The sequence below is a fragment of the Balaenoptera musculus genome, chromosome 5 (genome assembly GCF_009873245.2).
Source record: "Balaenoptera musculus isolate JJ_BM4_2016_0621 chromosome 5, mBalMus1.pri.v3, whole genome shotgun sequence".
In the NCBI taxonomy this organism is placed as follows: domain Eukaryota; kingdom Metazoa; phylum Chordata; class Mammalia; order Artiodactyla; family Balaenopteridae; genus Balaenoptera; species Balaenoptera musculus.
Genome location: NC_045789.1, coordinates 232,627 through 260,511, shown reverse-complemented (window position 1 = coordinate 260,511; position 27,885 = coordinate 232,627). Strand labels below are relative to the sequence as shown.

At 46.3% G+C, this 27,885-nt stretch overlaps 1 protein-coding gene across 4 annotated transcripts in view; it reads right to left on the bottom strand.

The window, feature by feature from the left end:
• The window catches only part of GUCY1A1 (guanylate cyclase 1 soluble subunit alpha 1), a 60,716-nt gene that overhangs the window by 4,997 nt on the left and 27,834 nt on the right, over positions 1-27,885 (bottom strand). For 2 of the 4 annotated variants that reach the window (XM_036853542.1, XM_036853541.1), the window contains exons 2-8: positions 25,525-25,888; positions 18,976-19,037; positions 14,735-14,793; positions 12,724-13,433; positions 10,721-11,206; positions 7,071-7,214; positions 2,485-2,639 (exon numbers count right to left, since the gene is read on the bottom strand). In XM_036853542.1, the coding sequence (XP_036709437.1) occupies positions 2,485-2,639; positions 7,071-7,214; positions 10,721-11,206; positions 12,724-13,433; positions 14,735-14,793; positions 18,976-19,037; positions 25,525-25,782 (1,874 nt within the window). In that variant the 5' untranslated portion in view covers positions 25,783-25,888. Of the gene's footprint in view, positions 1-2,484; positions 2,640-7,070; positions 7,215-10,720; positions 11,207-12,723; positions 13,434-14,734; positions 14,794-18,975; positions 19,038-19,245; positions 19,383-25,524; positions 25,889-27,885 lie in introns of those variants that run through there. The other 2 variants (XM_036853543.1, XM_036853544.1) reach the window with 2 other exon arrangements.

Here is a 27,885-nt window from a genome sequence, read left to right as displayed (position 1 = left end):
TTTTAAAAAGACCCAAATTTGTAAGAAAAACAGGTTGAAAAATAAAACCATTTAGAAGCAAGCTTGAGTAAGAGCCAAGAATAGTAGCCACAGCCCCAGGGCAAATGCTCACACGTGGAGGGAGGTTTTCTTTATCCCTCGTGACCGGACACGGTTTCCTGCCAGTGGCTGCACCAACTCTCCTAATTCGGTCATCGTCCCATAAGCCCTTATTCTCCTTGTTCCCTGGTGGAATTCAAGTCCTGCTTCTGTGTCCCTGCAGGAGTTCCTGGTCAACTTTCCCGCCCGCACGGGGCACCTGCCAGTTTTGTCTTTAATGATCCTGCATCACTGCACGCAACCCTCCCTTTAATCCACTGACCCCAAACTCAAACGGTATTGAACCTAGTGTTTGTGCGTTCTCTGCACTTCAGTAAAATAAACAAAAATGCGGGAAACTGTCCCCTAGAAGAAAACTCCTCATGACATTTAAGAGAAAGGAATGTCTAATTGCCATTACATTCTAAATTACTGATCAGAATTTGGAAGTGGAAGTTTGAAGGAAATGGATATTTTTGGTGGTGGGTATGCAGTCTGTGTCCTAAAGTTACATGTGCTTCTTAAATATATCAAGGAAGTTAACGCTTCCTAATATTATTTTATTGGGAAACGCCATCCCTGAATTCAATGTACTATCAATAAAGCTCTGCAAAGAAGTAATTACCTTTCATATTTGTATAACTTCTCCTAGAATCGCCGCTTGTCCTGAACTTAAGAAACACAGGATGAGCTAAGCTGAGCACCCGAGGGTGTGTCCGGGGCGGGTGAGGAATGTGTCTGTGGAGACACGGCCTCCGACTTAAGGTCTGATCGTGAGAAAGAGGAAGGCAGGGGATGAGCCGGGAGAGAAACGCAAAGGAAGCAGCGTCCGTTCAGGAATCGGTTTGGCGAGTGTGATGCATAGAAACAAGGCCGGGTTGCAGGAGATCCGTGGAGTAAGGAGGGCGTGGAAGAAACCGCGGTGGCAGGGTCTGGCGGGACTCTGGTCAGGGGAACACGTGAGCCCGTGGTGGCACGTTTAATTTTGTTCTGGCTTGTGAGGCGGGGGGACGGATCCGGCCTGTGCTTCACGAAGACAACGTGGGTACCACGTGGAGGGGAGCCTGGGGGTGAGGAGCCCTGCGTGCAGCGGCACGGGGGGCGGGGGGTGAGGAGCGCCGCGTGCAGCACACTCATGTGCAGCGGGGCGGGCACACACGCGGAAGGAGGGGGCACGCCCAGGGTGCTGGTCCCAGGAACCAGGTGCAAGGCGGCCCTCTACCACCTAGTCAGGAGACGGACGGAGCTTGGCCGGTGGGAAGTGGGTGTCTTCGGGGGGGGGGGCCGGGAATCAGCTGTTCTAATAGGATCACGTTGGCTGTAAGGGGCCAATTAATCACCCGAGCAGAAATACAGGTCAGAACGTACGAGTCTAATTCAGCGGAGAATCATGGGTCGGGCTGGAGATCAAAGTTCCCATGAGGCTAACGAGCAGTTTCAAAAAAAAAGTTAAAGTGAGGATGATACAAGTTATGCCTTTCTTTTCCTTTAAGATGATCTAAGCAAGAACAAGTTATGAAGAATGAAACAAACCAATAGACAAAAATGACGCCTGCGGGGCTTCCCTGGTGGCGCAGTGGTTGAGAATCTGCCTGCCAATGCAGGGGACACGGGTTCGAGCCCTGGTCTGGGAAGATCCCACATGCCGCGGAGCAACTGGGCCAGTGAGCCACAACTACTGAGCCTGCGCGTCTGGAGCCTGTGCTCCGCAACAAGAGAAGCCACCGCAATGAGAAGCCCACGCACCACAACGAAGAGTAGCCCCCGCTCGCCGCAACTAGAGAAAGCCTGCACGCAGCAATGAAGACCCAACACAGCCAAAAATAAATAAATAAAATAAATTTATAAAAAAAAGAAAAGTTTAAAATAAAGTATATGGGATGCACATCTTTAAATATACATACCCACTATAAAAAAAAATACATTGTATATTTACTGACTGGAAACTCATGAATGATAAATTCACTGAAAAAAGTTATAAAATAACATATGGCTTCTTAAATAATATACACGCATATACATATAAAAAAGTCTAGGGCTTCCCTGGTGGTGCAGTGGTTGAGAATCTGCCTGCCAATGCAGGGGACACGGGTTCGAGCCCTGGTCCGGGAGGATCCCACATGCCACGGAGCAACTAGGCCTGTGAGCCACAACTACTGAGCCTGCGCGTCTGGAGCCTGTGCTCCACAACAAGAGAGGCCGCGACAGTGAGAGGCCCGCGCACCGCGATGAAGAGTGGCCCCCGCTCGCCGCAACTGGAGAAAGCCCTCGCACAGAGGCGAGGGCCCAACACAGCCATAAATAAAAATAATAAATAAATAATAAATTTAAAAAATTAAAAAAAAAAAAATGACGCCTGCGTATGAATGAAAAGAATAGACTTCAGGCACCGAACGCGATCCGTACCTGTAGGTGGTAGGGCTGACGTTGATTTTCCGGGGGACACTGCAGGACTCGAACTTGTTAGCCAAGGTGACATTGTTTCCAAAAAGGCAGTAACGGGGCATCTTAACTCCGACAACTCCGGCAAAAACCGACCCAGAATGCAGTCCAATGCGCATCTGAAAGCAAGAGTAACGCAGCGTTGCGGTCATGGGTGAACACTCCCGCTAGCCAGCGCCGGCCGCGCGCCTGTCGAAATCACTGGGCCCCTTGCTCTCCCCTCACGCCCTCCTTCCTCCAGGCCTGCAGCCGATTCCCCTCTGCTCCTCACCGCCACGTAAAAGCCACTAGGCCGCATCAGTCCCGCCTCTTAATGCTGCTCACACAGAACATGCTTTATCTCAACCGTCTTCCGCACCTGAATCGAAGCCCCCCACGAACGGACCACAGTCACCATGGTGACCAGAGCGCCTGTGGACTGTTGACGTGCACCTGCTCTGTCCATCGGTGAGAGAGACCTGACTTCCGGAGCCCAGAAGTTGTTTCCCAGCACGGTCAGAGGGGGCCAAGAAGCCGGTGCTCAGGATGCAGAGGGCGGGCTTTTAGGTGTTCTGCTTTAAAAGGACTTCACGCCAAACACTACCTCACTACTCAAATGACCAAGTGCAGAAAGAGAATGGTAATATTTAAGCAGAAAACGACGGAGGAAGCGGAAAGCTGGCATTGCTGACGCCTGCGTCACAGTGACTACACCCACTTCAGTCCAAACCATCTGGACCCGAGGAAAGCCAGAGTCCTGCCGCATCAGGATATGCTGAGCTAAACGATGAGGCATCCTGAAAGTTATCAATGATCTGGAGCGCAGTTAAGACAATGTTTTAAAGTGGGATCTTCTGGAAGCTCCAAAGACTGGCTGATCTTAGAGGAGGTACAGATTTTAAATTACTGCTGCAACAAAGCAAGTTAAAGGGGGGATGTTTTACGTGACAGTCAGGTGCCATGCACGTTACTTTCAGTTCTCTGTTTAGCTGACCATTTAAAACAAGTTTTATTAGATGTGCGTGTTGTAAACAGAGGCCGAGTAATCAGTGACTTAGATGTACTTTAGAATCCAGAAGACTCCAGATCTCCCTAGTTTTACTGCTAATTTCAGGTCTCTTCTAGAAACTTCTGAGAATCATTGGCTTATAACATGTCAAATCATGAATTCTGCAAAATTTTCAAACAAAAGCCCTACATCATGAATCAGGAAATTTGTATTAGAAACCAAAATTGTGCTAATAGCTGGTACTCTGACCTACAATATTAGATTAGTTTCAGGCGTACAACACAGTTATTCAATATTTTATAGATTACACTCCCCGCAGAGTAGTCATAAAATAACTGTACTTGCTGTGCGGTCCATTACATCCTCGTAACGTATTTATTTCACACCCAGTTGTCTGTACATCTAACCCTCACTCCCAAGTTCCCCTCCCTCCACCCCCTTCCCTCTGGGACCGCTGGTTTCTTCTCTGCATCTGGTAGTCTGACTTTCTCTAAATCTCCAAATTTCCCTTGTACTGTTTCCTCACCTAAAAAATGCAGGGTTGGATTATTTTTAAAGTTTCTTCTTCATCCAAGTTTTACTTTAAGCAGAAAAACATAAATGTCTATTACATCTGGCTTTTTCTTCCTTAGGAGAATATGGTTCTATACGTAAACACTATGACAATGAACAATGTAAAACACATAAAATAAGGTGACAAAAGGCTATCTTCTGCTTATAAATATCAGGCAGGACTTTAGAAGTTTTTACTGTCTTTGGGGACTCTTCTGGTTAAATCAGTTTCTCTCTTTGTACCTAGTCATTCTAGCTTTTAATACAAGTTTATCATGGCGTTTTACTGTTTCTATTGCATAATTAATATGGAAATGCGTCCTCCTTGTAAACATCCAAACAACGCAGACAAAGCCAGTGTCTCTTTGCTTCCTCCCCTGCCCCCCAACTCCCCTCCCCCAACCCTGAATCTCACTCTCAACCCCAAAGCTTCCTTATCGGGGAACTTTTCAAATTTACAAGCACGAAAATGGTCCGAAGTTTAACAGGCCCATCGCGCCCCCAGTGGGAACCTGCGGGGGTCTCCCCTTTGGGGCCACGTTTGATGTAGCCCCTCTGCACACGGGTTCTGGGGCGGGGAGGGAGGCTCCCAGAGCCTGTGTCCGAGTTCACTCTGCACCTCCCGACTCAGCCTGGCCCTGGTCTGCATCACGAGATCGTGTCCACCCACCGTCTTCCAAGCCTCAGTGGGTGGATGTTGGTGAGGAGGTCGGTAGGAATAAGTGCGTAGATGGTTTGTACATGTGACACGCTGGATAAAACAGAGTTTGAAAAGAAAAAAAGGAAATATTTCCTATTCTTTCTCTGTGATTCCATGCCATGGGGCAGGAGGGTAAGAAACACATGACTCCAAATCCGCATCCGTGAGAGACTCAACTACTCTTGTTCAGCAGTGAATTGTGGATGCCTTTTCATAATGTTGTTATAAAGATTTTAAATAAGATGATGTTTAAGTCACAATCTGCTCCCTGTGATACACATTAGTGCTTCTCTGTCTACTAAGACTACTCTGCACTTCTGCGTCTGTGATATTTCATGAGTAGCCCCTAAGGCTGTCAGATATTTCCTAGGACTGTAGGTCAATACAAAGAAAAAGGTAGTTTCACATCTGACTTTACAGGTCAGTAAAGCTAAACTATTATCACCCAGGTAATTATCTTTGAAACTAGCTATAAATAATTCTTGCAATTGCAAAACTCTAAAAGTGTATTTCTACAAATATCAAAAATCATACCACTAACCCCCCTGCCCCAAACATACACATCTTAATTACAAAATCCATTTATGTGGAGATCACTGGTTTTATTATTAACCTGGATATTTTAAGCATTTACTTTGATGCTATGAGTTTCCTCACCAAAAAAAGACAAAACAACTACAAAAAAAACCCCCCAAAACACATAATTCTCTTCTAAAAAATTATAGAAATTAAGCATCTGGAAAAGTCAGATACTGTGAAGCTTTTAAAGCACAGTTGAAAATTATTTCGCGCTCTTCCTGTTGAAACCTGGGGTCTCAGTCTTCTCCCCTGTGGGCAGGCTTAGGGTTGCTGTGACCAGTAGGACAAAATGGACGTGTCACGGTGTATCTCCTCAGGCCAGGGCATAAAGGCCATGCAGTGGAGGCAGACCTGTTCACAGGACGTGGCCCCGATGTAAGAAGTGGGACGGCCCTGAGGCTGCCCCGCCGGAGCACGACAGGTGAGCACCTGGGCTGACAGTCCCAGCTGGGCCCCGCCCTCCGCCAGCCCCAGCGATGCAACCAGGCAGGGGAGTGACACGGCATCTTGGAATCGGTGCTCTGGCTCAAGTGGTGTAATCCAGCTACCCTACGCGCCCTCAGCCGCTGAGGATTCCCAGCTGAGGTGCCAGATACTGTGAGAAATGACAAGGCATTCCTGCTTTGCCTCATCCAAATTCCGAAGCACAGAATCAGTGCAGAATCAAAGCTCTGTGGTTTTACGCCACTAATTTTAGGGAAGTGTGTCACACATCGGTATATAACTGGGAAGACAGTTGACTTAGAAGATAGTTGTGAAGGCTTACACACACGGCTTCTATTAACAGTGGAGAGAGCCCTGGCTAAGCTTCCAACTTTTTTCCTCCTTCTCTACATATTTTATATCATGCCACATAGGATTCCATATTACTTCAAAGGCCCATTTCTGAAGGTCATCAACTGAGGACTGTTCTATAAAAATTAAATGGCAGATTCACTTCAAGTGGGACAAATAAGGATATTCCACTCATGTTTTATCTATTAAATCAATGCTTATGAGCATGTTAATTTTATTTTCTCATCTGCTATAAGACATTATTATTCTGGGATCTGGCTCATCTAGAAATTTTGGAATTTTATGTGTCCTGGAAAATATTGGTGGATTAGTAGCCCACTTCATGCTCGTGTAATTCCTCCCCTGCAGGGCTCAAAAAACTAAACATTCCGTTTTCCAAAGTCCCTTGAAGGTTCTAGATGTACTTAGGTGTGGTGAATCAGAAGCCCTTGCATGAGCTCTGGAAACCTGCCTTTCTGCCTGCACTCCCGTTGTGAGCACGGCTGGGGAAGCCTTTGTGTTCTCTCTCCCCTGCTCAGCAGGGAGCCCAGTTGCCAGTCGTTCATTTTGGACGAGTCGTGATGCAGTATCTCCACGTTGCTGATGCAATTACAGTAGCTGCAACGTTCTTCCGCAGCCAGCAGTGGACACAGCTGCTTTCCAAGCACAGTGGTCCCCTGCCTGGCTGTGGCTGTGCGGTTCTGGAACCAGCTTCCAGGTCACGGAGGAAGCTGTGGTTCTGAAGTGAGGGTCTGGGAACCATTTTTTCAAAGCTCAAGCCACGGATGGCGTCTTTGGTCTCTGAGTGATCTGTAAGCCACTTAACACCGCGTAGTCAAGCAAGCTGGAGATTTGCTCTCTGCCACTAAACCCTGAGGGATGCCCCATTCTGTTGGGAGCTAACTAATCAGCATTTACTGTCCTGACATCTCCTGGCCAGTACGTGGTCCCCCTCACCTTGATGGGCTCTCCGTGGGGAGACACCACTTCATCAGAGAGCTCCATCATCTTCAGGGCCATCAATGCGATCCGAACAGCGTGCGTGTCACTCTCTTTGTGCAAGCCCCCGGCCACACAGTATGCATCGCCGATGGTCTCCACCTACGCACAACGGATTTTCCACGTTACAAACGGAAGCTGAGGAAGCAGCACAGTGCATATCATAGAGCAGAAACTAAGAATCACGCGGCAGACACCTCGGCGCTCAGGGCCAACGGAACATCAGAGCAAATCACAGACCCCTTGGAAAAGGCTTTCCTTTCCAGGAAACGCACAAGGTGAGCGGCAGTGCCGTGCTGTGAACACGGTGTCGGGAGGGGCTTCTACTCCCAGGATCGCCACCGACTCACCTCCTTCTTTCCCCACCACGTAAAAGGGCTTTGTAGAAGCAAATGACGTACTTTGGGTTTATACTAAACTGTTTAAGATACTGGGTGATTTTATACCCTCTCAGCATAAAATACAGCGTTCTGAACAAAGTCACTACTGAATCAAGGCCCTATGAATTTAATAAGGATGTGCCAGGTTAAAACTGTCATTTTAGCTTTTCAAAAGGACATTTGGGGTTGTGATAGCAACGCTAAACTGTCCACATGAATATTAATCACAAAGTGTAGAAACCAAGACGTCAAGCCCAGAGGCAGAGACAGTGGTGACTGGAAAGCTATTGGAAATCAGGCTCTTCTGTAAATTTCATGTATATTATTATCATTGTCATGATTGCTGTTGCTACGAGTAATTTTTATCTGTCTGTGATCCTGAGTACAGAAAGCTAATGGTCACTTTAAATCGACAAATAAGCCACCAATTTGTAATAGGTACATTTTTCTCCTCTAAATGTTAATTGTGACTTATCAGATCATATCACTGTTCTGATCTAGAGCTTCCAATCTAGGGCGACGGAGACGAGAGAGGAGAAGAGAAGGGGGACAAACTTCAGTGACTCCCTATTTCATGCAGAATAAATGCCGGGGCCCTTAACGTGTCCCCCAAGTTCTTGCCCTGCCTTTCCGCTGCCCCCGATCTATCTCCGAATTCCCCCTCTTGCTCACTGTGTTCCAAGCCAGCGGCCACCTGTTTCCCCTCAGACATACCAAACACTTGCTACTCCTCGGTCTGGAACAGTCCTCCTGCAGGTGGCCACCTGGCGTGTCCCTGGTCTCCTCGGGCCCTGCTGACACCCACCTGGCGAGGAAGGCCGAGCCCGCCCACGGCCCCGTACCTGCTCCGTTTCCTACCAGGAGAGCTCACCAACGGGGGCGCTGTGGAATTACGCCTGTGCGTGCCGGCGTTTCTCCCAGTGGGACGCAAGCTCTCGGAGTCTGTCTCGTCAACTCCCCCATCACTGGGGCCCAGGCTGCTCACCAAGGACACAGCCCGGCGGCCGGGCGTCCCGAGAGCCTCTCCTCAGCACCACAGGCAGAGAGGCGCTCAGGCTAACGGCTAACCTGTCACAGGGCTCAGGAAGTGTCACTAAGCAGGCGAAGGGCACCCTCGCCCCTACTGGGTGTTGGGTGCTGTCCTCTGCGCTGCTGCAGCCCCTGCGGAGGTGGGAGTGGTATCGCGTCCCCAGTGTCACAGGGACTGTACCCCCTCCCACGCTGGAGGACCAGTAAGGATGTGCTGAAACAACAGACAAATACTCCCTCCGATAAGCAGAAAACGGCCAAGAGGTTGAAAGACAGAAAGGAGATGTAACTGAATGAAGTCCTGGTCCAGTCGGGTCCTGGAGTGAACAAGGCTGACTGTTCCTTGGAAGCCACCACGGGCACAGGTCAGCCCCCGATTAACACCCTCTGTATCTTCAGGTTATTCCGAGGTGAGGACCCTCCCCCGTTTAGTCACAGCATCTCCAGGTGCTTCCACGCAGAGCCGGCATGGAGAGCAGGTGAAACGGGGATGCAGGCTCTCCGGCTGGGGCTGCAGCTGGGCCCCCGGGGGTCTCTGCGCCCGCCTCCTCATCGTGGGCAGCAAGATTCTGAACGCTCGGGAGGAACGGCCCGTACTTTAAAGTTGCACCAGGGCGAGCCATGCAGCAGCGGACGGCTACTGCGAGCGGTCACAGCAGTTTGCAGAAGACAGGGAGACCTCCTCCCAGTTCCGAGAGGAGATATTCTCAAGACCTAAACCGTCTACAAATAAATACAGTGAATTCCACAAGAGGCCATCAGGCTTAACCTAAGTGAAGCCAATTATTTTATCTGTAATTATACATGGACCTCTTTTTTCCTAAGGGAATCATAGCTCTGTCTGGAATTTCCTGTTAGAAATTTTTTAGAAGGAAAGTTTTACTTCGAGCATCTAGATTGGAACAAAGGAGGGGCTTACAGAGTCCCATAAATAATTTTTGTTTCCTCTTTAATCATTTATTTATTTTCATGTTGCATTAAGCTCTGAAATGCCAGATTTTTACGTGGCACATTAAAAGATGATTCAAGCCACATAAATGAGAAGCATGCTTTATTCCTTATGCCGGTATTTAGGACAACGTAAAATACTTTAAATCAGCAAGAAAATATGTTTTACTTCTAAAGAAATAAGCTGAACACAAAATGTCTTCCTTGGTTCTCTTATTAACAAAAGTTACATTTAAAAAATAGTTTATTACGTTTCAGGGGACCATCTCTGTGCCTCCTCAGAGCCTAGAATGGTGGTGCCCTGCAGGCCCTCAGTAAACCCTGCTGGCTGACGAATGACGGATTATTTTTTTACCGTAATCTTTGTAGAAGATTACGGGACATGATGCGTGTGATTCATGCATATGAACTCTGTGGGTGGGTATTATAGTCTCTGTTTCAGAAATGAGAAAGGTTATTTAACTTTCTCTGCTCACAAAGCCAACAAGGCAGAAAAGGAGACTTGAAGACAGGCCTCCTTCTGCCCTTGGCCTGGGTACAGTAACCCCGTAAGCCGCTGACTTGGGTTTCTGCGCCCTGGCTGTTAAAAGGACCCCGTTACCCTGTACTGAACGAATCCGTTCGCAGACAATTCGTGCAGTCCTCGTGCTTCTTTCCTTCTGCAGAGAGAGAGGATACGTCCTCCCTGTGTTAGGCTGACCTTGAAACGTCTCACCCTGACGGTGCATCTCGGGTCTCACCGTCGAGGCTCAGGCTCACTGTCTTTTCAACTTCCCCTTTCTGAGGGTCCGACGGCCCGCCCCTCGCTCTGTCCCCCCTGCACTCTGTGCCTGTTCTTTGCGGCAAGCTCGTCCTTTCTGAACGCGCGGATTCGGAGCCGTTTCGGGCCGGAGGACGCACGCACGGCCGAGCACGCCGCGTGCTCCGGGGCGGGGAGCCCCCGGCCCCAACCCCGCCCGGCCCCGCCCCCGCCCCGCCCGACCCCACCCAGCGCCCTGCCCCGCCCCGGCCCTGCCCCGCCCCGCGCCCCGCCCCCGCCCCGCCCCACCCCGCGCCCTGCCCCGCCCCCGCCCCGCCCGACCCCACCCCGCGCCCCGCCCCGCCCCCTGCCCCGCCCGACCCCACCCCGCGCCCTGCCCCGACCCCGCCCGCCCGACCCCACCCCGCGCCCCGCCCCCGGCCCCGCCCCCGCCCCGCCCGACCCCACCCCCGCCCCGGCCCCGGCCCCGCCCCGCCCGGCCTGGCCCCTACCTTGTAGACGTCCAGCTCCCCGCACTGCCGGTCGAAGCGGGTGTAGAGCGCGTTGAGCATGGTGATGACCTGCAGCGGCGAGCAGCGGGCGCAGATGGCCGTGAAGCCCACGATGTCCGAGAAGAGCATGGTGACGTCGCCGAACCGCTTGGCCTGCACGGCCCGGCCCTGCCACAGCTGCTGCGCCACCTCGCAGGGGAAGATGGAGCACAGGAGGTCCACCGTCTTCCGCTTCTCCTCCTCCAGGGCCTGGTGGGCCTGCTCCAGCGTGGCCTTGAGCTTGCCCAGCCGCTTCTTCAGGCCGTCCTGCGCCCTGGCCTGCTCTCCGATCAGGACCACGTCGCGCAGCGCGTTGTGGATGGGGATGTCCGAGAGGTAGAGCCCGCGGCCCGTGAAGTCCTCCAGCCTGTCCACGCAGGGCGAGCCCAGGAACAGGACGGCGCTGGACTCCACCATGTAGATCATCTGGCCTTTGAGGTCCATCACCTGCGTAGAGAGGGGCGCCAGCCGCTGTGGCTTACTCAAGTTCCCAACACCTTTTTGAGACAAAAGGTGAGGAGGTGGGTACAGTGATAATCCCTTTGGTTTTTGTGTTTTGGCTTTTTTGTGTGTGTGGCTGGACCGTGTGGCTTGCAGGATCTCAGTGCCCCGACCAGGGATCGAACCTGCGCCCCCTGCAGTGGAAGCGTGGAGTCCTAACCCCTGGACCGCCAGGGAAGTCCCTCCTTTTACTTTTAGACTTGATGTTTTTCCACTTGTCAACAAAAACAATATGCTTTCTTATCGTTGCAATTTACTATGAATTCTAAAATGCATGCAGACATTTGGAGACTATACTGGAGTACAGGCTACACAGAAATCTTGATTTTCAATCAACGGAGCCCAAAATTCTTGCCTCAAGGCTTTCTCACTATGTGGCACGCTGAGGCTTCTGCTACTACATTCTGTGGACAGCGGCAGGAAGGATGGCACAAGGAGCCCTGAGCGAGGGGGGCTTCATGTGTTTGTCCTGGATGACAGGATTACTTGTGTGAATGAGACAAACGTGTACATGTGTGTTCACGGCAGCAAAGCGGAAGAAGGCAGCCCAGGTGTCCTTCAATAGTGAACGGTTAAACGGAAAACCACACGATGGGATACGACACAGCCTTTGAAAAAGTGGCATAGACAGGTATCTAATGACATGGCAGGAGGCCCACAGATATCGTTCAGTGATTTAAAAAAAAGTTGTAAATAGTATATTTTGTTTTAAACAAAAATGTGTATAATTAATGTTTTTGATTTTGCAATGAACATCTTTAAGTATTACCTATTTTTTAAACACTCAGCTATACTACTTTTATGATAAAAAGTAATAAAGCTGTTTTCATTTGGGGGGAGAGACAGCATGTCTGCTGGTTTACGTGTGTCCAGAAGTTAGATGCGTCATAAGCCTTTCTTTGAGCTCACTTGTACTATCAGCTGTGATTTCCCAAACATTTTTCTAAATCATTACCATGGTTCTCTATTATGAGATGAGAGCAGAACATTTTCCCCCACATTCTCTAACCGTTAATCAAACAAGTTATTGATTTTTTTCCATGTGTATTAAATATTGAAAAAATCCATTTAGTTGCCTCCTGTAAGAAACAAGTTTTTGTTTCTTTGTTGTAGAATTCCTCTTATCATTCCAAATTAAGTCAGCTATTTCATGATGACTGAAACCATACTTTTACATCAATATTTTTCTAATTCAGTTATAAAATACTCCATAAAGATTGTAAAAGGTAGACTGCATTCAACAAATATCTGTGCAGTGATGGCTTAAGTAAGCAAGCAAATGAATGCAGAAAGAATCTTGTCTTAAATTTATTCCAGCCTTCAAAGTATTTTAGAATTGTCTTGAACAGAAATGCTGTATTAAAACGTCTCAAGTAATGCGTATATTTTAACCTTTTTTAATGCTAGTCTTTAAATGTGAAACAATGGATTGCATATTCACAAGAGTGTAACGTTCTTCTTACCCTGGAAGCTTTCTTCACGGCGTTGTCCCACCTCCTCACGCGGACCACAAACTGCATGTTCAGCATGGTCATGATTCCGCTGAACGTCCGGCTGGTTTTGGGGGTGAGAATCTCGAAGTACTCGTCGAAATGAGGCCTCCCTTGCACGTCTCTCCGGCTCATCAGCCTCCTGACGCCGTCGCCCAGCTGCAGGATGGTCATGTCTCTGTCCAGCATGAAATGGAAGGGGAAGGTCTTGCAGAAGAGCGAGGCGGGGATCACCAGCGAGGACGGGGGCTTCCCCGGGGGTGGGGACGGTCGGGGGGTCTTGACGTGGACGGAGTAGAGCAGGCAGGGCTGGTCCATGAACTCGCTGCAGTGCTGGTGGAAGCTGGGGGGCGTCGAGGACACCTCCACTTCGGTCTCGTACAAGATGCGAGCAGCTGCCTTAACGATGCCGGGGAGAATCAGGGAAGTGATCCTCTTGGGGAAGAAGTAGTAAACATTTAAGAAATCGGGATCTTTGTCCAGGCATAGGATGGACGCGTCCTCAAACCTGCCCTTCTTTTCTGCTTCCTGGCAGTGGCTGCTTTGTCTCAGAAGGGTGCTGAAGCTATTTAAAAAGTCTTTCAGGGTTCCTCCGACCACACCTAGGATGTATTCATCTTCTTCATAGCATATTTTAAAAAGCTCCTCACCGAGAGATTCTCTGATGATCTCCACTGGGACTCCTGAAAGCACATAATACATTTTCTGCCGTATCAAATGCGCCATCTTAGCTGAGGTGTGCTGTGACTATTTTTAATATTGTTCTGTCTGACGAGTTAGTTTGCTTTATATCTGCTAATAAGATTTCCAACCAAAATTAACTACCCATGTTTAAATTATCTACGTAAATTAGTTTCTAAAATTTGGATAACTCCTAATATGAATCCCAAGTCAGTTAATTACAAAAGAATGATCAACTGAGTATAATATATGACTTTGTATCTCCCTGAAACTTAACTATAAAAGAGCAATTGGAATCACAGGATCAAGTCCATTTCAGAAAAAGCTCTCCCACCTTCTTAACCACGGAAACAGTGGTACGTGTTGGTGAAGGGGTCCCGGCCCCCTTGGAGTATAAGCATCAGATACAGGAATTAATTTAAATCACTGGTGGTGAAACTCAATTTTGTCATTTTTCTAAGAGATGATATGAAGTAATTTTTTTCCGAGTAAAATAGCATTCTTGTTTGATGTTACCTGACTGAATAGGTGTTTGGAATATATTATCTACTTTCCACAGCTTCTCCCTCTAATGTCCTTTGTTCTTTACACTCTGTGTACCACATTCTTCTCATCTCTGACTTAGGGAACCCCAGTGCCCTGTCCACAGCACTGCCGTGGCAGGGTTGGCGGGCACGTTAGGATCGCGCCTGACCCAGAGGCAGGGCTCAGTACAAGTCAGCCATCGTCATCGTCATCATCATCAAGTTCTTCATATCTTGTACTTTGAGAAACATCTAACCTGTTGGTCCGTGTACTCAAACTTTGAAAAGGACAGTATGAGAAAGTCACTCATCTGCTTGTTTCCTCCAAACTAGGTATTAATATGAGAGCACTGCTCACCTTTCTTCCCATGATTGCTTCCAACCTTTACAAAAATTACTTCTTTTACTTTGCTGAGTAGAATTTTTCATGCATAAATGAGGAGCACTTAAAGTTCAAGACCAAAGCATGTGAATGCCTATGAGTCAGCCTCCCACGCAGCTTTATCTACTTCTCAGCAAATAAACATTGTAAGAAGAGGAAATACTTGAGGTCAAACAAAGACATATTGTACGAAAAAGAGTTATTCTTTGTGTTAACACAAAACATGATATTGAACATTTCACGCTGGAAGCTACCGACCAATAAATATGAATATTTTAAAGAAAATACTAGTTCTCCAGGTAAATATTTTCTAGGAATAGAAAATCTTTGTTTACAGGTAAAACATTAGTTCTACAAGTATAATTATTTCCTAATTGCATATACTTAATTCTATTACCTGCTGCAATCGCTTGGTCTGCCATTATTTTTTCAAAGTCTTCTCTTTCCAAAAATTTCCTGAAATTATTTCAATATCTTAAATTATAAACTGACAAGTGAATGCTAAAATTTCAGATTATAACATACAGAAATGATGACGGAAAATAATTTAAATTACCTTTTCTGTAGAGGCAAATCTTGACTGTCAAGTTTACAGGAAAGGAGCAGTGACATGTACAAACCCAAAACAATGTTGGAAAACCCCCGAATATACCTGATTTAGAGTGTTTCATCATTTCTTATAAAGTATATTTACCTTTGAAGCTAACTTCACATTGGCTAATAGTATAGAGGCTGTACTGGCAGAAAACCAGTGGTATGAAATGGCCAGGAAAAGATGATGATAAATCAGCATGGGGTTTTCTGATAACCCAACCAACCAAGAAGAAAAATCTCTCTACTGAGGGATTTCACTTTTAAGTAAGTTCTTAATTATTTTCTAAAGCAAATACATAGTACCTCCTGCTTTTGAGTTTTTGGTTCTATATATTTAACTCTCAGACATCATCACATTAAACTTTTATCCTTGATCTTACATAAAAATTAGTACCCAGCAATCCCACTACTGGGCATATACCCTGAGAAAACCATAGGTCAAAAAGTGTCATGTACCACAATGTTCATTGCAGCTCTGTTTACAATAGCCAGGACCTGGAAGCAACCTAAATGTCCATCGACAGATGAATGGATAAAGAAGATGTGGCACATATATACAATGGAATATTACTCAGCCATAAAAAGAAATGAAATGGAGGTATTTGTAATGAGGTGGATGGAGTTAGAGTCTGTCATACAGAGTGAAGTAAGTCAGAAAGAGAAAAACAAATACAGTATGCTAACACATATATACGGAATCTAAGGGAAAAAAAAAAAAAAAGGCCATGAAGAACCTAGTGGCAAGACGGGAATAAAGACACAGACCTACTAGAGAATGGACTTGAGGATATGGGGAGGGGGTGGGGTGAGATGTGACAGGGTAAGAGAGTGTCATGGACATATATACACTACCAAATGTAAAATAGATAGCTAGTGGGAAGCAGCCGCATAGCACAGGGAGATCAGCTCGGTGCTTTGTGACCACCTAGAGGGGTGGGATGGGGAGGGTGGGAGGGAGGGAGATGCAAGAGGGAAGAGAAGTGGGAACATATTGTATATGTATAACTGATTCACTTTGTTATAAAGCAGAAGCTAACACACTATTGTAAGGCAATTATACTTCAATAAAGATGTTTAAAAAAAAAAAAAAATAAAAAAAAAAAAAAATAAATAAAAATTAGTAACTAAAGAAATCTATTCCTTATTCAATTTCTGCACTGCTTTATGTAGCACAAAAGTTGATAATATAATAGCATACATTTTGACTGATAGAAGGTTTTTGTAATTTCAGCTGGACAACTTGTTGATTCATGTTTGCCTAATTGATGATTTCTGATAGTGATGACTGATTATGACCAAATTTGCCAAACTACTGAAGTGTATTAAAAGACACCCAAGTTCTACTTGTGGTTCAGCTTGCCATTAGACAAGCCAAGAGGAAATAGGCATGAATTTAACATGTTAAACAGATTTCAGTACAGCATGATACATGTAGAGAAGTTTCAAAAGGAAACAATTTTGAGAAGGAAAATTGCTCTGTTGGCTACTTGATCGCATAAAGGTATACTGCTTATAATTATTTAAAATACTAGGTTACTAGAAATATATAATTTCTATATGTTCTTATCTACATAATTTGAATTACATCTGGTTTGAATCTAGAGACCCCCCAACCCTTTGTTACATATTATGTTACGTTTTCAGCCTTTAGATTTGCTCCTTCCTCTCCCTTAAGCAGCTTCTGTTTTTTTTTTGTAAAGAATGAGAGGAAAGCTGCCCAGAGACCTCTTCTGCTAACTCCCAGCAAAGCTTAGCTCATCCAAACAACACAGAGTGAGATTCAGAATAAGCTCCCTGGGACTTCCCCGGTGGCGCAGTGGTTAAGAATCCACCTGCCAATGCAGGGCACGCGGGTTCGAGCCCTGGTCCGGGAAGATCCCACATGCCACGGAGCAACTAAGCCCGTGCGCCACAACTACTGAGCCTGCGCTCTAGAGCCCGCGAGCCACAACTACTGAGCCCACGCGCCACAGCTACTGAAGCCGGTGCACCTAGAGCCCGTGCTCCACAACAAGAGAAGCCACTGCAATGAGAAGCCCGCGCACCGCAACGAAGAGCAGCCCCCACTTGCCGCAACTAGAGAAAGTCCAAGCGCAGAAACGAAGACCCAACGCAGCCAAAAATAAATAAATAAATAAATTTATTTTGAAAAAACCCAAAAAACAAAATAAGCTCCCTCCCTTTACCCTCAAAAAAAATTAAAAAACGAGAAGGTGTAAGCCTGCATGGACACCAGCAAATGTGCATATGTTGTACACAGAGACACACATAACCAGCCACAAGTTCACACATGATGCTGTGATGTGATCAAAAGGTCCTAGAAAAAGAAACAAACCAAAAGCTCTCTGTGCAACCAACCCAAAGAGGTATCGTAACGGCTGTACTAAAACTCATTCACTTAACAAAGGTGGCGGACGGGGCAGTTAAGGTACCCTCAGCAGGCAGCAAACTGACTGCGGTAGAAACAGCAGCTGACCTGCCAGAAAGATGGGGAGGAAGGCCCAGTGTCCCAAAGAACTAAAGAAGGAAAGCAGAGAGAAGCCATTTAGCTTATCAGCAGGCAGTCTCAGAAGAAAAAAGGTCCTTCATCCTATTTCAACAGTGGAATAGTGATTAGGACAATTTAAAAGTGAGATCAACTCTTTAAGAAGTCAGGGAAGGGGTAAAAGATTTTTTAAAATTTCCAAATAAAATAATTTTTTTAAGTTTTGAGAATTTTTTTTTAAAGAGATACATCTCTGGGAACACATCCTAACTGAATATCTGCATCTAGCTTAGGCACATTTCAGGACACAAGGCCCTGAGAATAAATTCTGAGTAAACTGTCTGCCAAAGCCCTAGGCAGACAGACACAGTAGCACAGCTACAGGACTTGTTGGCTATCTTATCAGCCTGACTGAGAATTAAGGTCAGAGGCGTTCTGGAATGCTTTCCATATCACTCTGTAAACACAGCTTCTGTCAGACACACAGATTCACACTCTCTCTTTTGGACCTGTCTCTGACCCCTTCTTGGCTTTGCCTGCTGCCTACAGTCTGGGCCCAGTTAGTCAGCAAGGGAAATTCAGCCCAGATAATCCGCAGAGCAGATTATCCACTCCTGAGCAGCAGACAGATGAATGAACTTATCAAATATTCCCGACAATGATACTGGATTGCAAAACTTCCAAGCTCAGTTCTGAAAATTTGAACTCAAGTGTTTATTGTATTATTTGCACATGAAATAATCCTTTGATTTCAGGAAAACCAAAACAAGGCCAAATCAAGTTATCCACTGGCAGTAAATGAGCTGAGATGTATTTTTAAAATGAACTCTAAAAGTCAGGTTGTTTTTTTAAAAAAAAATTACCTTATATATGAAACCGCTACAGAAAGCTTTCTTAAAGAAAATTTCAAAGACAGAGTAGAAGAACAAAGTATAAACGGAAGTGGTATTCGCACACCAGTATAGCCGAACCAGTTAGGAAAATGCCGAAACACCTCCCTGAGGACTGCCCCAGCTGCCCCAGACCCCTGAGTGGCCCTCCTCTGGCTCCTGTATCCTTTCCCGTCCTCCTGATGCAGGAGCGGAAAGCTTAACCTGTGGTCGAGGCTATGGGGGAGGGCCAGGCAGGCCCCAGCCTTTCGGCTGTGTTCTTCAAGCGAGGACTCTGCTCTGACCCATGCCTTACCTTTGTAAAACATTTCAGAAGCTATCCCCTGCTAGGAAAGAACAGGCCTTCTGGGAGCTTATTAAAAGCAACAGCACAGGGCAACATGCTTAAAATCATGGGCTCTGAAAAACCCAGGCTTGAAACTCAGTTCTGCCTTTGCCTAAACAGCTATACGATCCCAGATATTTTACAGGAACCTGAGCTTAGTGATATATAAAATGTGAAAAATGAATACACTTGCTTTCATATGAGTGGTAGCTAAAACGTTTAGCCCCGTTCCCGGCATACCAAAATGATTCAGAACACATGCATACGTCACTCAGTGTTGGCTATTAGTAGCTGTGTCAGCGGTTGCAACAGGAGATTCATGCAACTAAAGTGATTCAACTTACCTGCTTTCCTTTATTTTGTGTTTTGCCAGTGTTCTCTGAAGGGCAAGGTTCAGCCGCTCAAACTGAAAATTGAAGGAAAAGTTTTAAACATTCCCTTAAACAATCATATTCTTGAAGATACATACTTTACAGAAAATTGGGGCTGAAAGCTCCTTATGAAGAAGCAGAAGCAGTTACTTTAATAAGTGTAGTGAATTGACACTGTGGAAAAGGGGATAGATTTTCTGTGGGCTTTTCACTCTTGGGGAGAAGCAAAGCTCTCAGACTCACTCACGTCTGGATGTGGGCTTTGCCCTCGGTGGGCGGCTCACTGACGGCCACTGAGCTGGAATCAAACGGGAGGCCTGGCTTGGTGAAGTCAAGCCTTCGGGGAGGAGTCGCGGGCACCCCTTCCTCGGGGGCCGGAAACCCCTTGGGTGTGTGGCCAGGACTTCAGTCTCAGGGGCGTTCAAGCCAAGAGACTCCCACTCCTTCCACAGCCCCACGCCAGCCACCCCAGTGACCGCCACCCTCCCCACAAAGCCACATTTCTGTCTCATGTACGGTTTACGTGTCCTGCTCTAGAAAACTCCCGAGTGTGTCTCTCCCCTTTCTTTTATCCCTTAAATCCAATCTGTCACCAAGGTCAGTTGATCACTGATCGAAACAAATCTCGGATTTCCCCGAACTTGCACTCATTTCCTTTCTTTGAACGAATAATCTTCACCAAATACTTGCAGTGTTCTTCTCTTCTATTGATTTCTGAGTATCTCATGAATCTTCCTAGATTGCAAAATAGTTGTACATAAGCCTGCATGGTTTTAAACACTGGTTTCAATACTATTAATCTCTCTTAACAGCTTGTTGATAAGTGGACGTAAAGCACTGGTAATTTCTTTGCATTCCGTAAAAAAATCATATGTATCTATGTGTGTATAGCCACCAGTTCTGTGTGTAGTTTACCCAGAGGACAGTGGAGAATTCTCTGGCTATATCCCAAGTTGTGAAATTCCTTTTTCCTTGAGAACTATTTATATTTCTCTTGGAATTTCCACTGGTCAAGTGAGACAGTAAAGTTAAGCAAAATAGACCAAGCTTCTGTTTTAATGAAACGAGTTATGAAAAGAAATTTTGGTGTTTTTTTAAAATTTATTTATTTATTTTTGGCCGCGTTGGATCTTCGTTGCTGTGCACAGGCTTTCTCTAGTTGCGGCGAGCGGGGACTACTCTTCGTTGCGGTGCACGGCCTTCTCATTGCAGTGGCTTCTCTTGTTGTGGAGCACAGGCTCTAGGCACGCAGACTCAGTAGTTGTGACACGCGGGCTCAGTAGTTGTGGCTCACGGGCTCTAGAGCGCGGGCTCAGTAGTTGTGACACACGGGCTCAGTAGTTGTGGCTCACGGGCTCTAGAGCGCGGGCTCAGTAGTTGTGGCGCATGGGCTTAGTTGCTCCGCGGAATTTGGGATCTTCCCAGGCCAGGGCTCGAACCCTGGGAACCGTGTCCCCTGCATTGGCAGATAGATTCTTAACCACTGTGCCACCAGGGAAGCCCCAGAACTTTTGGTTTTTAAAGAGCATATAGAGCTTAGAAAAGAAATGTGAAATTTCTTGAAAGAAAATGCAAGTGCTGAAAAGAAATAAAGGAGAACTTAGATTTACCACGTAGAACCATTTTTCTGATGGTTCCGGTAAGGAGAGAGAGCACACATCTGCCTCAGGAGGAAAGAAGGGCTGGAACAGTGGGCAGATTCTGACCAAGGGCCAGATGCCTGGCAGGTGGGGAACGGGTTTAGGAAGAGAAATGGCGGCCTGTTCCTCAGAGTCCTTGAATCGGGGAAGGAGGAAGGGAACATTAAACCCAAGACAGTAAATGAGGCAGATCAGCCGGGGGTGCTCAAGAATCTTCAGTTTCTCAAGGGCCTTTTTTTCCCCTCTCATATACTGCTTTTTATGTCCATAAGCTATAGTTTTTTCAGTGAAATCCTTAAAGTCTGTGGATTTTTAATTTTCAGTAGCTCTTTCCAAATTAATTTCATAAAAGTTTGTAGCAGTTGGCACTCTTATCAGTTGTATATGAGACTGCCAGTTTCAGCTCAACCCCATCCATCTTTCCGTAAAACCTGTTCATAGGGGAAGAGGAGTCAGCAGTGTAATGAGGGTCACTGCCTCTGCACGAGCCTGTCTTTCAAGCATTTGCTACCTGACATTTGTTTCTCATTTTCTGTCTTCTCCACTAGAATAGAGACTCCAAAAGGGCAGGGAATACCTGTTTTGCTCACTACTGCATGTCCAGCACCTAGACAGTACCTGGCCACAGGAAATGCTCGCTACACAGTGATGGGATGAATGAATGAATGAATGACCATCATCCCCGCACCCCATCAGCTGTTCAGTCTTGAAGGCTTGGTCTATAACATTTCTATCAGTGAGGAGATATAAGCCAGTACAGAGGTGTTACTCTTTCCGCTTGTTCAAAAATGGATTTAGATTGTTTCCAATTTAAAATAATTTGATTACATTTGTTTATATATGAATTGCTGCTCTGACCAGGAACTTTGGATGAGCAATGAGAAAAGAGAATCCATCCAGTTCTGGCACCAAAGACTTTTTCCTTCCTCGCCCCGAGCGCTACTTGAGACACCAGCCTTCTCTCTCCTCTTGACCTTTCGGTTAAAACACCAGGTACATGGTTTTATCCTTGCCAGTCTGTATTCTTCCTGGTCTTTCATTTCCTTCCCACTGCCACCAGGAACTTCTTTTTCTAGTCCTTTCCTCCTAGCATATATGCTGCCATTGTAAGAAAGGAGAAATGGTCCCTCTCTCATTGCTGGGGTTTGTGGAACAGGTGTCTTCCTGACTTTCCATGTTGAATCAGAACTTAGGACCTGCTGTACAGCACAGGGAACTCTACTCAATGCTCCGTAATGACCTATACGGGAAAAGAATCTGAAGAAGAATGGATACATGCATATGGATGACTGAATCACTATGCTGTCACCTGAAACTAACACAACATTGTAAATCAACTGTACTTCAATAAAATAAAAAAAAAAAAAAAAGAATTTGTTTTTCTAAAGAAGAAAGTTCCAAAGTCCTAGCCAAGCTGTAGTAGCATAAGCTGGTGATATTGCGGCTTACCAGGCTTTTCTGTCTACTTTCATCACCCACCATTGCACCTCTGGAAAATTGTTATAAATTCAGAACAAGACAAAACAAAACCAACAAGCTTTTCAGACAAAACATGCATTGGTAAATGCTGCTGGTGCATAGTTTCCTACCTTGGTGCTAGGGCTTCTACAATACAACCTGAGCCTAGACCCTGAGATGACGCAGTTCACAAGAAATCCACGAGAAGGCCTCAACTTTCCTGAGACCCCAGGCCTCATGACACGGAATCAATCACTGCAGGACAGCCCTAGAGGATACTCATATATTAATACTTCAGGTACAACTGCTGTTTGATGCAATATTGTTGGGAACACTCTGAATGGAATTTCATTGGTCTGGTTTATGGATATGTTGCTATTTCAGTTGATTTTTAACTTTTCTACAGTTTTTTTTTTTTTTTTTTGGCCTGGAGGCTATATTAAGAAAGTTTATTTTTATGTTAGAGCAATGAAAAGTCATTGAAAGGTTTTAAGTATGGCAGGAGCTGGGATGGAGTGTTTTCTACAGTTTTTAATGATTTTCTAGACCAAGGATATTTCCCGCATAAGGATGCTGTAAAACTGCTTCTCTTTTTGCTTCTTGCAACCCAATATTTTGCAGCACATTTAGAGATTTCAGGAGTCCCCTCAGACCCTCTTAATCTCACAAGGTCTTGGATTTGGGATGATATCCTTTATATAAGCATGTCTGACTCAATTGATTCAATTCAGGAAGTGGGTTCTGATTTGCTACAACTGTGGCTAATACCATATCATAATTTCTTTAAAGACATTCTGCCTGAGGAGCTTATAGGATTACTGGGGAGAATATTCAAGAAGAATCAGCTAACAATGTAACAGAAAGAGCAACAGATTACGAATGAGGTACAGAGAACATTTCGTCTCCTCAGTTATCTTTTACTTAAAGCAAGTGGCCTTTTATGTGTCAATTTCTTCAAACTAATGAAAAGTTTGCATTAGATGAGCAAAAAGACTTCTGTAACCTACGATTCCACAACTCTGGAAAGCCATCTCCCACTCTAAATCTGCTAAGGATATACCTGTCACCCCATAAAACATAATTGGGGAGTTAAATCTGATTATCGAAAGCAAGAACTAGGGTGCCATCAAATACTATTTGGAGTCTCTTCCTTTGGGTTACTGATAGAACTGAAATTGAACAGTAGGCTAAGCATTAAATCTGTCGACTTAAAAAGAATCGATTAAAAAGAAAAGTCCTAGTTAATCAAAGACACGTAGATGTTCGGACAGGGGATGAAGTAATCTAGGTTGTTTACTACACGGCCCTGGGACGTTCCCTGTTTTAATGAAAATGGCCTCAGTTGTGGGAAAAGGGTCCTGGTCCTTGATGCCAAGGGTCACCTCCTGCCTCTTGGAAGGCCTACATCCTCGCCTTCCCTGCTACATGACAGCGCAGTCAAACCTTGATGATTATTCCTGTGAGCTCACGAACAAACAACACAGATCCTTCTAAGTAAAGAAAAGGAAAACAGGAACATATATGTTTGGTGTTCAGAATGTTTTTAAAAGAGGTTCCAACATGTGCATGACTTCTACTGTAGGAACTCAAAATTTATCAAACAGAATAATGAAGCCACCATGGTAATGACAAGACCCAGGGAAAGCATGGAAGGTCTCCAGCCGTCCGTCCTCACCATCTGTCCGTCCCTGTGCATCTTTCCTCTGTCTGGAAATGAGAGTACCAACCACTTCCCAGACTGTAATGCCTACCCCCCGCCTGCGAAGGGCTACGTCCCTCACGCCAGCCAAAGCCGGCTGCGAGTGACGAGCAGGGCGAGAATAATGAAATATTTCCATCTCAGAGGCCGCGAACCAAAGTGCTACTGTGTTTCTTTATATTTGACGTTAAGTCCCCTCAACTTCCTGCTAATTCTGATTTATCCATCCTTCAAGCTTCAGTTCAAGTCTCTTCTTTGTCACTCGAGTCCATATTGTTGACAGCAGTAATTGCTCTATCCTTCCAAAGCTGTGTGACTTTGGTCAAGTCACTTAGCCTCTCTAGTCCTTCTCGGGAGTGAAACAAGTTTATCTCTGACGTCCCTTCCACTCCTAAAAGTCACCAGTCTGTGGTTCTTCAGTGCTTCACACAGGCACAGGGCTGGTGTGGAGTCAATTAAAAACCATCCGTGGATGACGAGAGCTGGAGCTTGATCACATCAATCCCCAGTCTCCCAGTTGATGCGAATTTATATAAAACCGTGAACACTGACAGAGGGACGAAGACACACCATGAAGCCTTTCAGTAGCTCTTCTCTTTGACCCCAGGGGGCAAGGAACCCTCCACATGCCCCATCCATTCCAAAGACATTTTACCTGGTCTGTGCTCTGTCCCCAGAGTTCTTTTCCCCCCCACCTTATTGAGAAATAATTGACATACATCACTGTCTAAGTTTACAGGGCACAGCATGATGGCTTGATTTACATAGAGTGTGAAATAATTACCACAATAGGTTCAGCTAACATCCACCTTCTCATATAGCTACAGTAAAGAGAACAGAAAGAAAGAAGAAAACCAACGTCTCCTTGTGCCGAGAGCTCCCAGGATTTGCCTAACGGCTTTCCTACACATCAGCCAGCAGCAGTGCCAGGTGCAGTGACTGCGCTGCACGCCACCCCCGAGCACTCATTCATCTTCTAACCGCCGGTCTCTGCTTTCTACGGGTTGCTGTCGTTGTTCTTAAGGTTCCACATGTAAGGGAGGCCTGACAGCACCGGTCTTTCCAGGATTCCCTTAAGGGCTGCGCTCCACACCTCAGAACGGCATCAGGCGGTGCAGGCCAGCCCACAGAGCTACATCGAGACGTGTCTGAGCTGAGGGCGGGTGGGGGTCACGGGCAGGCCCGGCGCGAGTGGAGACTTCAGACTCTGAACCAGCAGGGTGAGGCGGTCTCCCCACCTCAGCAAGCTGCCAGGGAACAGTGACGCGCTTAGGAAAACCCAGCAGGGAATAAGTTATCCTTCAAGGAATTTAGCTCTAAAAATACAGCGAACGAATCCATAAAAAATAGCTTGGCATCCGTAAGTAGAAAACGGGTCCTGTGGGTGGCGAGAGCTGTGGATTGTGCCACCTGATGCCCGCGCAGGCCCTAGGGAGCAGGGGCCCTGAGCGTTTCCGTTTTCAGGCGCGGGTGCCGGGGCCAGAGGGAGAAGCTGCTGCTCAGAGTCCTGAAGCTTGTCAGAGCGCACGATGCTCTGGAAAGGCATGCAACATTTTAAACATGTTCAATTGAACACAATTTAAGAAAGCGACTGCTTTAAAAAACGTGTGTCTACATCGACTGTAGCCTTGAAAGTGAGAAAGCAAGTGTTCACATTTTCCTTAGGAAAACATCCTTTTGCCGTTTTCAAATTATCAGTACAATCTCGAAAGGCCAGGCACTCACCTCCGGGAAGATCAGTTTGCAAATACTCTCTGCCAAAGTGTGCAGGTAGACGCGGCTGCGGCTGCTCTTCCTCTGCGGAGGCCCTGCGGGCGGCTTCTCCCCGGGGTCGCGGGGACAGACGCCCTGCCGGCCGGGCGGAGCTGCGGGCCCGCCCCCCGCCGCCTCGCCCGCGGGCTCTTTGGGGGCCGGGCCCGGGGCCAGCAGCGAGAAGGGGCAGTCCCCCGTGATCTGCAGGTCCTTCAGCTTCGCGCAAAACATGGTGCCCACCTCCTGGCGGCTGTTCTTACGGGGCCAGGGACACTGGTGGCTGGAGCGTCCAGGGGCAGCAGAAGGTCAGGACAGAAAGAGGAGCGACTCTGGACTCCTAGGGAAACAGAGAAAGGCAGGTGTGCAAAAGCAAAGACCGTGCAGTACTATGTCATTTTCAAGTAAAGAAAAAATTCTGCTGCAAATGTCAATTCATGGATGGAACATCTGGTAAAGATCTTTATTTCATACGCATGCATCCTGGTATACTAGTACTTCCTTTTAGTATTTTAATATTTTTCAAACGGAATGCAATTTTCTCCAAAATGTCTTTAGCACAAACTACCGATTCTCATTTTTATAGCCCATGTGGCCCTGTGTGATTCCACAGGAGTGAAACACTACGGTTTTACGGCACAGGCTGAGTCTCAATCTATGTCATGTCACTGCTGGTACTGCTACATTCTCATTGTGCTGTCTTTTCTGAAAAATCAGAATAGCATGTCTAATGTCTCCTAAACATACCTAAAGAAAAAAATGTATATAATGAGGCCCAAGTATATGTGATTAGATCTGAAACATTGACTTTTACATGAAAAGAATTACATGAAAAAAATTAATTGAAATGATTACTGGCAAAGAAGATACTTGTCTCTATAAATAGTAAAATAACTTAAAAATATCACCAAAATTGGGCTTCCCTGGTGGCGCAGTGGTTGAGAATCTGCCTGCCAATGCAGGGGACACCGGTTCGAGCCCTGGTCTGGGAAGATCCCACATGCCGTGGAGCAACTAGGCCCGTGAGCCACAACTACTGAGCCTGCGCGTCTGGAGCCTGTGCTCCGCAACAAGAGAGGCCGCGATAGTGAGAGGCCCGCGCACCGCGATGAAGAGTGGCCCCCACTTGCCGCAACTAGAGAAAGCCCTCGCACAGAAACGAAGACCCAACACAGCCAAAAATAAATAAATAAATAAAGGAATTCCTTTAAAAATATATATATATATATATATCACCAAAATGAAAAACACGTAATATTTTTTCAAAGAACTCCTGATTCCTAAGACCATGCCATTGGATTTGCAAGGGTCTCAGGATCCGAATCCACACAACACCGGGGTAAACCAAGAAAGCCTCTCTTCCTAGGGGTCCCTGAAGTCACACGCACGGCCCTTCTGGCCGACTTTCCCTCTTACTTTTGTTTTTGTTGATGTTCTGACTGAGTCTCCACACAATTCACAACCCACGTCTCATTAGTTACTTTTCACTGGAACCGTGTGGTTGTAAATTCAGCTTCTCAACAGTACAAAGATCTTGGGCTTCCCTGGTAGCGCAGTGGTTAAGAATCCGCCTGCCAGTGCAGGGGACACGGGTTCAACCCATGGTCCGCGAAGATCCCACATGCCGCAGAGCAACTAAGCCCGTGCACCACAACCACTGAGCCTGCACTCTAGAGCCCACGTGCCACAACTACTGAGCCTGCACGCCTAGAGCCCATGCTCCGCAACAAGAGAAGCCACCGCAATGAGAAGCCCGCGCACCGCAACGAAGAGTAGCCCCCGCTCGCCGCAACTAGAGAAAGCCCGTGAGCAGCAACGAAGACCCAACGCAGCCAAAAATAAAAATAAAGAAAATAAATTTATTAAAAACAAAAACAAACAAAAAAATACAATGATCTTGATTAACTTGGGTCCACCAACTATTTCCATACTTGGAAAATCAAAAAGCACAAAAAAAGAGTGAAAAAGAACCCATGGTTACTTAACCCCTACTCAGTGCCTGGTACAGGGCTGGGAACTCTGTATTTACACTGAAGCCGCACAGCAGCCATTGGGAGTAGGTATTATTAGCTCCAGTGGGCCAGAGGCTCAAAGTTTAGGTCATTCCACTGGAAATGCTAGAAAGCGCCAGAACTACGGTTCAAATGTAGGCCCATCTGACTCCACAGCCAGTGCCTTTCGATGAACCCAAACTCATATTTTACCAAGTGAGACTAGCTTCTAAATAATCAGGCTTAGTTTATACAGTAGGATTAGTTTATCTTAAAGATACAGTTTTCAAGTTTACATTAGAAAGCAAAGAAGAGCATAATTCTCCTGCTCACTGGCTGGTGGTTC